The 12,971-nt window shown below is 42.6% G+C and overlaps 1 protein-coding gene across 1 annotated transcript in view; it reads left to right on the top strand.

The window, feature by feature from the left end:
* Nucleotides 1-12,971, top strand: part of COBL (cordon-bleu WH2 repeat protein) — a 440,790-nt gene that overhangs the window by 408,661 nt on the left and 19,158 nt on the right. The window contains exons 15-17 of the mRNA XM_088464406.1: nt 658-2,810; nt 10,167-10,274; nt 12,138-12,389. Of these exons, the coding sequence (XP_088320532.1) occupies nt 658-2,810; nt 10,167-10,274; nt 12,138-12,389 (2,513 nt within the window). The remainder of the gene's footprint in view (nt 1-657; nt 2,811-10,166; nt 10,275-12,137; nt 12,390-12,971) is intronic.

Here is a 12,971-nt window from a genome sequence, read left to right as displayed (position 1 = left end):
ACCCCAATAATGACATGTAAGTATTGGCCCAATGAAGCTAATTGAAAACTTTCAATTGCCTACTATATATACAGTATATATATTATGTTGATTACTTGCCTCTAAGTACAATTTAACATATTGAACAGGATCCCCCCTGCCTCCTCTGCTTACTGACTCCTAAAGTGCATGAGGGAGTGGGAATGATGCACAGTCTCTCTAATGCTGCAGGCAACACGTGCCCCAGACCTGGCACTCTTGGCTGACCCTTCCCTGTTTCTCAGTGTCCTTGATGGCACCACCTCACATTTCCTCCAGAAATTATTCCACAGCACTGAAACAAACATGGCACTTTTTGTTATTTATTATTTACACTGAGAGCTTAGCTGGTTATTCTTAGATCCTGTAACTCTATCTCTTGAAGGGGACTGTTTACCATCCTGTACTGTATATGATGCTATATAATGTCCTACTGAAAGAGTTTCCATGAACCCTTCATAATGTTTCCAGGCTATTGTTTCAGCTCCAGGTATTTGGCCATACATTTCCTTAATTTTGGGTATTGTGCTATGTTATAGAGTTATACTATAAATAAGTAATTATTCTTATGGACATATATCAAATGTTACGGTGCTGCAGATATGCTGCTTGTATAAGACATCAGTATTTATTTTACAGATCTAGATGATGGAGACAATGACGACAGCAATCTTATCAGCTCTCAGTCAAGCACTTTAAGTGAGGAAACTAATCCATATCAAGGCTCCACAGAACATGGTTCTTCTGTTCCTGTCACCATTATAGATGGGGTTCCTGAGTCTACCAACTACAGTTTAAAATCACACATCATTCCACCTGCAAAAGAATACAATACAATCCAACAAACTCCTGCTGTGGGAAACGCAAAGAATAATTGTGTCTCTGCTGATGGAGAAAGTGTAGCAAGGAAAACAAATGTAACATACAACAACAATCTCCCACCCGGTTCCAATATAAAGAAATCCAGCGTGGGCAGTTCTAAATGGTCTGCAGATAACTTTACATCAAGTACATCTAAAAATGATTACAGCACAAATGTACCCTACAAGCAAAATAGTGCAAAAGAAAATCCATTATCCAATCAGTCTGTGTCAGCTCCCACCATCAAAGCATCAAATCAAGTAAGACCAGTTAAAGACAGTGCTGATGTAATGCCTGACCATAAACAGAAAGTGGAAATCAAAGACAGTTGGGGTGCACAACAAAAGAACGTGAATACCGTGAAAGAGCAGGCTAAACCAACTCTGTGGCGACAGCAGACATATGAACCAAAAGTGGGTATGACCACATTTACAGTTGTTCCACCGAAACCAGATGTTAAAAAATATGACAGGAATGTTTCCCTTACAGCTAGTGCCATCAAGATAGATGAACTTGGAAATCTAATAAGTCCGCAGTCTTCTTTTGAGAAAGATGTAAATGTAAGTTTCAAGAATGAAACAGAGGGGCCACTCGTTGAGAGAGCTAAAGAGTTCTGGAGATCAAATTCTGTGGATTCACAAGCTACAGACTCAAAAGAGTCATCTGTTAGAAGGTTTATATCTATCAAAAATCAGAAACCAAATCAAGCACCAGAGAACAAACCAAATTCTCCATCTTCCATAAGGTCAACACCATCATTACCTATTAGTAAGTTAAATTGCAGAGACAATGTATCACAGCAGACCAAGCCATTACCAGCAGCAGGTCCTCAGATGATTATTAATGAGAGCACAAGCAAAGGGAAAACAGGCATGCCAATTTTGAAACCTGTCTTAAATGAAAGAGTTACTGGAATACAACATACCAAAGTAGTGAAAAGCCAGAATGAAAATATGATTATTATAGAAAACACATTTAAGGGGAAACCTTTCCTGCAACCGACTGTTAATGACAAGGTTAAAGAATCACAACAGAGAAAACCAGCCCAGCTTTCAACAGTTTCACAAGAAAGGATGACCATCACAGAACAAACTAACAAGGAGAGAAAAGATCTATCATTTCTGAAACCATCCAACAGGACATCTAGCCAATACGTTGCATCTGCTATATCCAAGTATACGGAACCTTTAAATAGAAAATCAACAGAAACTGCAGATGCCAAACAGGAGACAAATTCTGTCAACAGGAGTTTTCCTTTGACCTCCACATCCAAAACCCCTAGGAATATTACACTCGAGGAGCCAAAAGCAGAAAGTAAGCTTATAAATAAGCAAGAAACCAGTACACATTTGAGAACAAATTTTGGCAATAGTAATGGCCAAGTGATAAACAAAAATCCCAAAATGGAATCAATAACCAAAAGCATCAGTGAATATGAGCAGCTACATATAAACATTAAAAAAGATCCTCCGTTAGCTGATCAGCAGACTTTCAACGGCTCACAAAGTCTAAGGAGAAATACTAATGTAACTATAATGGATAAATCGGAAAAGACTAGCATTATAAATCCTTCTGCTCCTACTGAGTCCTCCCGTCTTTCTCCGCCACCATCTGCTATCCCATCCAATCCCTTCTTAAAAGCTGTACGCGAAAAATCTCTGAAAAAAGAACAAGCCAACTTATTTGGACCCATAAAGACACAACAAGTACCTGAAATAGTTACACAGAAAGAAGAGAAACAAAATACTGATTTTATACCTTCTACAGTAATAGATGAGCCAGATAGTTCTGACAACAATATTGTGTTTGGACCAAAAGCAAACTTGCGTCCAGTGGTCCAGAAACCCATGCAGAAAGATTCCTCGCTGCACAGTGCTTTAATGGTAGCTATACAGTCTGGGGAAGGAAAAGAGAAGCTTCGCAAACTACAGGTAAAGAGAATTTATTGTAGCGATTATAACTGGTGATTTTGTAGGTCACAGATGTTTACAATCTGATATTATATACTACATAATCCTAAAATTAAATACACTATTTGTAGCCCAGAGTATGGTATGTAAAGGGAAATATCTTATTTAATTTATATCCAACATTCATCACAGAACATTTGACAACAGTGCATTGCTAGTCCTAGTAGAAAAACACTAGTCAAGAATAAAATGTTAGTGATATTCCCTTTCTCTTACTAATTCAGGAAAAAGCTTGGCCTGACTTGTGCCTGAGAGGCATGCTTTTTGCGATTTCTCTCTATAAAATAGTGTGCTCAGTTATTAAATAAGTCTTCAATAATCAAAATGACAACTTCTTCAAGTAAAATGTCTGCAGAATATTTCATAACCTTGAAGCACATTACCAATATGGAAGGACTTTCATTAAGAAATCTTGGAATCTGAAACAAGTTTAATTATTTGTATTTTCGGCAAGTTAACATACAAAATTCTGTGTTCCTTTTTGTACTACTACAGCCCAAATACTTTGTATGAGGAGACAATGGCCCTCATTCAGAGCCGGATGCTCTGAGCAGAGCGCACGCTCTGAATGAGGGCCGTCCTCCATAAAAATGGAGCGTCCTCCTGGACGCTCGTATAGCTGTGGGTCACCACCCACAGCCTATACGAGCGTGCAGGGTGATGGTCGCGATGGTCTTGACCATCGCGACCATCGCCACTGCGAGCCGGAGCCTGCGGTTGAGTTTCTCAACCGCAAGGCCCGGAGTGATTTTGGCTCTATCAGAGCCAAAATCACTCCCACTGACATCACTAGTGATGTCAGTGGGCCGGCTTCTGACGGTAGGCGTTCCCTTGGGAACGCCCCCGTCTGGGAGGCTCGCCCCCGGCACGCCCACCAAAGAGGGCGTGCTATCAATCAACATCGACAGCACGCCCCCTTTGACCAGACACAACGAGCGAAGGAAAGTCCTTCGCTCGTCGCGTCTGGCGCATGCGCACGACGGAGCTCCCTCCGTCGTGCGCATGCTCAGTGCACACCATCGACCCACTTGCGAGCGGACAGCCGCTCGCGAGTGGGTCTGAATCAGGCCCAATGTTTTCTATCCTAAGACGGCAAGCATACAATGCAAGGGCTTTTTCTATTATCACATGGGATAATCCATTTCCTACTGTATGTTATAAGGATAATCAAAGTCACTGAAGAAGCTCATGACCATCTATAGAGTATGCAGGTTATGGATCCCCCATGAGACTTTATGGATCCCCCATGAGACTTTTAATATCCTTAATACAGTATAATACTCCTTATTATAATACATACGTCTGCCTAATAAACACTAGGGGGTAAAATTACTAAAGGTCGGTTTGCTGTTGGTTTTAAAAACAACAGAAACTGACGCTAACGACAATGCATTGCTGTCTAAAAAAGGCAGATTATCATCTGTCAGGTTTTAGCTTTAATTGAAACCCAATGGTGATATCTGTAAATTTTTTGCAGTTAAAACACGCCGGCAAACCCCAAAAGAAAGCACTGTCCAGATCACTATGATCTGTGCACGCTTCTTTACTATCAAAAGTAAAGACAGGGTTAGATTAAAAAAAAACCCGCATAGGGTCCCTCCCCTAAATCCATAACCAGCCCTGGACAGTTCAGCTGGTCTGGTACAGGAAAATCGGGGTGAAAAACCAGCGTGGCATCCCCCTTCTTTTCCTGGTCAGCCTAGGACTGGAATTCCTCAGAAAGTCGGGTCCACCCTCCTGAAAGCTCTGAGCTTTTCCTGGAGTTGTTGGATGCAGGGTTAATTGTGTAAAAAAATAATAATACTGTTCTTTACAGTTGGATTACAGATCCCAGCAAGTCTGCCCCTGCATGCCGGCACCTGTAGAACAACAAGTGCCAGCATGCCCACACATTAAGGGTCTGCTGGCACCTGCAGTCCCACTTTAAAGAAAATATTACAAGAATGACAGGACATGGACACTAACTGTATCAACCCTTTATTAAACAAACTCACACAGCGGTCTTGGTAAAACAATAAACCACTGTGACCCGATCCCATGGACACACAATGTATGTACAGCACTTCACAAAATGACAGTTCTCACGTGGGTCACTGTCATAGGAGTCAATGGGGAAGTACTGATTGACTAAGAGCCGGACACTCTCAGCCAATCAGCGGATGGCTTCTGTGGCAGTATCCAGCTCTTGGCCAATCAGCGCTCTTCCGCCTAGACTCTAATGACAGTAACCTAGATGGGAACTGTAATTTTGGGGATAGCGCTGTACATACTGTCAGGTCACAGTGTGTTTTTGTTTTACCAAGATGAGTGGACAAATACATGGAGAATGGAACCAAGCAGATCCAAGGAATATTTAAGTATCAAGTGTATGTGTGAGTGTGTTTAATAAAGGTTTAACATAGTCGGTGTCTGTGTCCTGTCATTATTTTAATATTTTCTTCACAGTGCGACTACAGGTACCAGCAGGCCCTTAATGTCTGGGCATGCTGGCACTTGTGGTTCCACAAGTGCCAGCATGCCGGGGCAGGCTAGCTGGGATCTTTAGTCCCACTGTAAGCAATTTTTTTACACCATTAACCATGCACCCGCCACCACCAGGGGTGCAGGAAATAGCTCCTTGAGAGGTAGACCCCATTTTTTTGGTGCTGGTTTTGCCAGTTTGGGGCTGGTTTTACATTATAGGAGGGGGGTCACATGCTGTGTGTTTTCCTACTAAGTCCCCTGGCTAGTTCAGCCCGATGCTAGTTATTGGAAAAAAAGCGGGGGATCCACACCGGTTTTTCCCCCTATTTTCTTTTACCAGACCAGGCTGAAAGGTCCAGGGCTGGTTATGGATTTAGGGAAGGACCCCACGCTCTTTCTTTATTTCCAACCCTAAGAAGTCTGCACGTCTGCCACAGGCATGGCTATTATTTGGACTTGTTTTCTGGTCGATTTATTGGTCGTTTCACAAACCGACCATTAGTAAATCTGGTGCTTCTACAGTCTTCTATATACAACTATTGATTTTGCAATAAGAATATGGAATAACTGGCGCTAGATGATGCTTTTCCAGCATTCCGAGGTTTAGGATTTAAAGAAAACCTGATGTGAATTGAAGACAGAACTAGAAAGTAAGTTTCTGTCTGCTAGAAAAGTTTATTTTCTGCACTACATCGAATCCAGTTTGACAATATAAAAGAAACCTTTGAGGCAAGCGGGATAGAAGTAGAATGTAAGGGGGACTTCTTTATCACGTATTGTGGTTGCCTGTATAAAGATACCTTTATATATACACCTGCTAGAATACGAATGTAAGTGGGATTCCACCTTATAGGAAAGAGAAAAGAAGTGATATCTATATCAGAGGAAAAGCATCATCTAGCGCCGGTTATTCCATATTCTTATTGTCCTGTTTATAGAGTATTGGGTGTACTCACTTTGGAATTGTACTGCAGCTGGTTTATGTTCACAGAGGTGCAGAGTTTAATACTTTGATTTTATAACTATTGATTTTGCGTCCAATGTTCTGAAGTTGTTACGGACTCCTAGTACTCACCGTGTAAGACCTGTAGAACCACTCAGATGAGGTCTTCACCAATAACAGCCAGCCTCTGTTCCCTTAGAACAGGACATGTTCACCGGTACTTAGGTGGCCGTCTGCACTTAACTCTAGATAGCAGAGGCTTTCACGGTTAACCTAGGGCCACTAGATGTTATGCGACTGATTAAGGACTGGAAAGGTGAGGTAATCTCGAAGAAGTCTACTAGGTAAAGCTTGCGTAGTTTCACAGATTGAGATGTGGCCTAGAGGGCTTTGCTTTTTCAGGCGGCTTTGACAGCCGAGGTGGTAACAGGCTGAGATGCGGCCTTGTGGGCCGAGGTACGGCTAGACAGCTGGCATGCGGCTTTGAGAGCCGAGATGGTAACCGGCTGAGATGCAGCCTAGTGGGCCGAGGTGCGGCTAGACAGCCTGGGATGCGGCTTTGTGAGCCGAAGTGGTAACAGGCTGAGATGCAGCCTTGTGGGCCGAGGTGCGGCTAGACAGCCGGGATGTGGCTTTGAGAGACAAGGTGGTAACAGGCTGAGAAGGTAATAGATGACTACAATGAGTGGCGAAGCCACAGGCACAGCACAACCCAGGAACACTGCAGGCAGTACAAAATGTACACTCTAGATGACGGAGTGAGAGTGTAGGATTAGAGTTCTAGAACACAGCAGAACAGGCACAGACGAGTAGGACCACGACTGTCAGGAACCAGAAGGACACGTATAGCCGGCAAGCCGGCGATGAACCAACAGGCTTAAGAAAGGTGCTGAACCAATGGATACGAGGCAGGTAATTAATTAAACCTACAGGTGAAGAGGAAACTTCATCCAGTATCACATGCTGTAGACCGGCGTTCCAAACTCCTAACAATTGGAGATGCTGTCCCAGTACGGCGAGTATATTGTCCAGGAGCAGGATTCCGGGAGTGTGACTGGCGACCTGGAGGAGAAGACACCCAGAGCATGAGTAAGTAACAAGGGGTCTGATTCAGAGCTGGAAGCTCTTCCAGAGCGCTCGCTCTGAATCAGGGCATTTTTTTTTTGTTTCGGCCTCCTTGCCGCTCGCATAGCTGTGGGTGACCACATACAGCTTTTGCGAGTGGCCAGATAATGGTCACGATGGTCACAACCATCACGACCATCAGGGCTTGCGACGAGACCCTTGTGGTAGGGTCTCGTTCCCGCAAACCCCAGTGAGCTTCCAGCTCTAAATAGAGCTGGAAGACACAAACGGCAGGTGTTCCTTCGGGAACATCTCCGTTTGTGTAGCCACCACCCCTGCCCGCCTCCAAAACGGGGCGAGCTGTCAATCACAATCGACAGCCGCCCCATTTTGGTGCGAGACCCGTAGCGACGGAGCGCCCGTCGCTGGCTGGGTCTCGTGCATGTGCGCTCGCGAGTGGCTCTGAATCAGGCCCAAGGTGCGCTGGCGACTTGTAACAGAAGTGTTCTAAACAGGTTCAGTTTTTTAGAATCCTGTCGTATTTGGCTTAATAAATTTGTGGTCCTGATCGGTTGCCATTTTTTCAAAACCAACAGTTAGGGTTATGTTTACTATGTTTTTTTTAAGCCCGAACTGTGTGTTTTGTTATTAAAAGCATTGACCTTTTCATTTTAGCCCTAAACATGCTGGGAAGCAGCGGCTTTTAGAAGCTGCCACTTAGTAAAAAACCCCTAAAAATTATGAAATCAAAACTCACCAGTTATAAGTGATTGCATCATCGCTCACTACTTATACAGAAATTGTTCATATATTAACATTACTTACGTATTGTATCTAGATCTGTACACAAAATTGTAAGAAAGAGGTAGAAGTTCATGGTTGACAGATGGAGGATAGGAAATTAAACCATTTCCCAAACACAGCAGCACAGGAATGCTGCCACTCCACCTTCATTTACACTCCCCTGAGACTGGGTTCAGGTGCTATCTCCTGCTGCAGCCAAATCAAACTCCACAAACTGCTGGATGCGACAAACCCACACACTCCAGCGAAGGAGACGCTGTGGCTTTTTGCAGATCACTCTATCATTTTTTAATTTCTGATTAAGTTTAACATAGTTTTTAACTTTTTTTCTTCACCTGGACGTTATACTTCCGTTACTTGCACTCCCTGCCAGATGTAACCTACGCAGTGCGCCCCAGATGGCTGCCTCACATAGTTCTTTCTTAGGCAAGATGAACAAATACGTGGAAATACATGAATTCAGTGTATTTCATGTCTCAAATGTTTCAGTCACCTGTTAATGTCATGCCCGAACTGCAGCACTGTTTGCTGTATTTACTGTTCCCTGTTTTGTAAAATGTACTTCCACCCCACTGTATGATATACTGGTGTGCTATACCTCCACTGAAGTGCATCCTCCATGGGCAGGATGTACTTCATGTGGATCTATTCACACAGGGTATATCATACTGCCACACGTGTGTCAGTTTTCCCATATATGCCTTGGGTCCTTGTATGGCTTATCTCTCACATTGTAACCTTCGTAGTGCGCCCACCATGGCTGCCTCAAATGATACACTCGTGGATGGGATGAAAAATTAATGGACCTGAGTATTGTGGTGGGACCCTACTCCTAGCGTCAGGACATTGCAACCACACCCATTTTGTGTCATCTCTTCTAGGCATAACCTATTCCACCCAGGGTAAACCTACGTAGTGTGCCCAAGATGGCTGCCTCATTTGGTACCTTTTGTGGGTGGAATATATAACCCATGGAAGTTAATTCCCAAAATGTCTGCACCAACCCTGCAATATGCTTATTGTGCTCTCTAGGTTTCAGATGATTTTAATTATCTCTGTGTGGTTTTCTATTTTTTGAAACACCAAATCCTTGTACAATATACCATGTTTTCTGATGTCTGTAAAGCCACTTTGAGTCCTATGGGAAAAAAGCACTATATAAATAAATTTATTATTATTATTATTATTAGGAATTTTCGATTGACATTGAAAAGAGAAATTCTGTAATTTAATTTAATTTATAGAGATTGTAATAAAAACTTTTTTAATTGCAAACAGCATTAAAAGGAGTTTCTCTAACAAAATCTGAAGGTGCCTACACACATAGCGATGTGCTCACAATCCCACGATGTGTACGATTTCCCCCTGAACTCTCCACAGGAGCTCCCCGGCAGTTGTGGGCACGATTTGGTCTGCAAAAGCTGCTAATTTGACACACGATCTATCGTGCCTCCTAACTACTCCAGTGCATCGCGATTTGAGATTGTCAGATCTGCCCTACAGCACGGCAGATCTGAAGATGCGATGTGCGACCTGCGGGGACGCGCATCGCATTGTGATCGTGAGTGGGGACTCACGATTTGGGCATATTTTACACGATCTGTCGTTCCGATACGTCGGAATCGGCCAGATCGGGTAAAATATCGTCATGTGTGTAGGCACCTTGACAGATGAATTCCAAAAGCTATATTTATTTTGTCTGTTCTTGTTCAATTCTTTTCTGATTTTTTCCAGCTAATAATTACTTTTTCAGTTTACAGGAGAGGTCTATTTGTTTTGAGACATACATGTTTTTCAAAGTAACTTTTCATAATTTGCAGACATCTGTTCATTACAAAAAGCAAATCAGTGACAGGCACCATATGTACTGTATTCCTACACTGCACCGTATGTACTGTATTCCTACACAAATTGTTTTATTGTGTATTCCTACACTGCACCATGTGTACTGTATTCCTACACAAATGGTTTTATTGTGAGTCTTCTAAATGATGAGGAATTGGAAATGTTGATAGGTGACAACTCTGTTATATCTACACTAGAGCTCACCAACAGATGGAGGAGACAGGAAGTTTGATGAGCCAGAGAATGAGAGGTCTGCATTACTGTCAGCTATTCGGGGTCATAATGGCATTTCAAGACTCAGAAAGGCAAGTGGCAACATGCTCAGTCCAACAACTACATCAGTAGCAGGATATATTCAGCATTTGTAAATGTGTCCACAAACATCATGAGCATCTAATACATCTCTGTTTTTCTGTAGTGAAAGTTAAGAAATGCTTCATTATGTTTGTATATCTTATAATCAATATCTTATAATCAAGGCCACCAGAATAATCACAACCAATCACTGATTTTCATTTGCGTTATGAACAGAAGCACAATAGTGAAAGCAAGGCTAGACAAGCCAATAGTGTAATAAAACACTACACTTATACAGATGTGTCCACATACACCTAACCCATACATGCCTACCCTCCTGGAATTTGCGGGAAGCTCACGATTTTTCGGGTAACCCCCCACACCACTGGAAGGGTAGGCACTTCTCCCGCATTCCGGGGAGAATTTCCGCGGCAATCGCGGGTCCCCGTGTAGGGGGCGGGGCTTAATGAAGCGATTCTCCATGAATCGCGTCATTGAACCATGCCCCTGTTTAATTGAGCACCAATCGCTGGAATTTATTGTAAAGGGGGTGGGGCTTAATGAAGCGACCCGTCAGGCCCCGCCTCCATCACAACTCACCTGCCTTCCATCTCCCGGGGAAGAAACAACAAAGGTAGGCAAGTATGACCTAACCGCAAACTGTGCTAAATAGCCCCGTTTGGTATGTCATGTACTGTGCGACTTAGCTGCGCGATGCGTCCTGACAGATACTCTTTCACAAAATATGCATGTTTTTCACAGCACTATTGCAACTAAAATAGAATGTATGAGTACCCTGTATACTTATGCTGGCATCTCATATAGCTTCTGTGTGCGAATCATTCGCTAATCAGGGTAAAAAAGGCCAAAGACAGAGTTCCAATATGAATGACCTGTGTCATGCCTCACTTCTGGCATCGTTATGCTTATCTGCAACTTTATACCAATTATTTAGCAGATATGTGTGCATATGTGTGCAGCTATGGTGTGAATAACATGCAAAACTCAGGAAAAAGTATGACATTACTGGAATCTCTACCCACGGTGGACCATTTAGGTCGTGCCGTGCGTTCACGACACATGGTGCAAAAACGTTAGGTGTATGAAGACACATCTGTATTACCAGTTACCTAAAATAAAATGACAGCATATATTGGTAGGTACACACACATTCCACATTGCTCTCTATTAGGTAATTCTCCTGGCAGTATTATGTCCAAAAGGAATCGGTATGAAATACCGCCGGCCTGTCATTTAACCCATGCCAGGATAAAGCAGTCGGTAAGCCGGCTGTCAGGATCACGTCAGCCAGTTTCCCGATTGCATCCCCCTTTTAATGTATTGAAAGCAATAACCAATCAGCAGAGTATTCTCTTGCCATCAGTGGCAGCAAAATCAGCTGTTAGACTTTTGCAGTAGAAATGGAAGCCATCCGTTCTGGTGGCGACATCATTAGCCAGGGGAACACCTCCTGAAGGCAGTAGTACTCGGAATTGCACACTTGCTGCTATGACTTTAGGCTTACTAGTAAAACACCTTTGTATTGGAAGACCTATCATTAAATCTCATTTTTAATGCCTGTTTGTTTTGGATAATGTAACATAACATTTCTTATCACATTATATTATAGCATTTCATTTTTTAGTACATGTTATAAAGTATTGAATTGTGTTACTAGAAAATAATATAGTTTTATGGTTATATAGCAGAAATACAGTTGCTTGTGAAATGTTTTCCTCACTTTCTTGATAAATGATTTATCTGTAAATAGAGGTTGATGGGATTGACCCCTATAGCCCATGTCATCCCTCTGCACATATTGCATTCCATTATCCAAACATTTCATGAATATGTCCTCTGTTTAATGTTAGATATCTTCTGCTGCATCACATGAACTGAAGATGACAAGAAATACAGAACCATCATTTGAAGATGATGATCTTGCAATATCTAAAACATTATCTATCCCTCCCCCGCCACTCATGCCTCCTCCTCCACCACCCCCACCTGGGCTAGCTGCTGCACCAAAACAGGCACCAGTCCTTGCAGATAACTCAATAGATACAAGAGAAGCCTTAATGGAAGCCATCCGGTCTGGTGCAGCTGCTTCAGGATTGAAAAAGGTACTGTACTATAGCTAAAAAGTCTATACACTTTTATTGCATCACATCATTTTTTTTTTATAATATAAAGGATATGTACATTATACAAAGTACTATACCTCCAGTTACAGGGCCAGATTAAGGATTGTGGGGGCCTCAGGGCAACTAATTTATGGGGGTCTCTACTAATAAAATATGCTATATAGTTACAATGTTATTAAAAAGTAAATACTCAAGCATCGCAAATGTGTTAAACACATCGTAGTGCCCCCAGTTCACATTATACCAAACATAACTGCCAGTTTACCTTACGCCACAGTGCCCCCAAAACTGATAATGTAGCAAAGTGTGGGGTGCTCCCTGTGTGTGAGGGGCCCTGGGCAACCACCCTAGTTGCCCTGTTGTTAATCCAGCACTACCCACTTAATTACATTTATAATTGACATACAGATAGCTTAGACTTCACATGCTATAGGATACCATAGTGCAGTGGTTCCCAACCTTTTCTGAACCAAGGCGCCCTAGGGTATCAGCATTGTTTTCACGGCACCCCTAGGGCAAAAGTTTGAGAAATTCCGAAAAAAATGTAGTAAAGTGAAGTAA

Source organism: Taudactylus pleione, unplaced genomic scaffold, assembly GCF_031769625.1.
Source record: "Taudactylus pleione unplaced genomic scaffold, aTauple2 ptg000054l, whole genome shotgun sequence".
In the NCBI taxonomy this organism is placed as follows: Eukaryota; Metazoa; Chordata; class Amphibia; order Anura; family Myobatrachidae; genus Taudactylus; species Taudactylus pleione.
The sequence above is the reverse complement of the archived record's forward strand: the minus strand, read 5'-3'. Positions and strand labels throughout refer to the sequence as shown.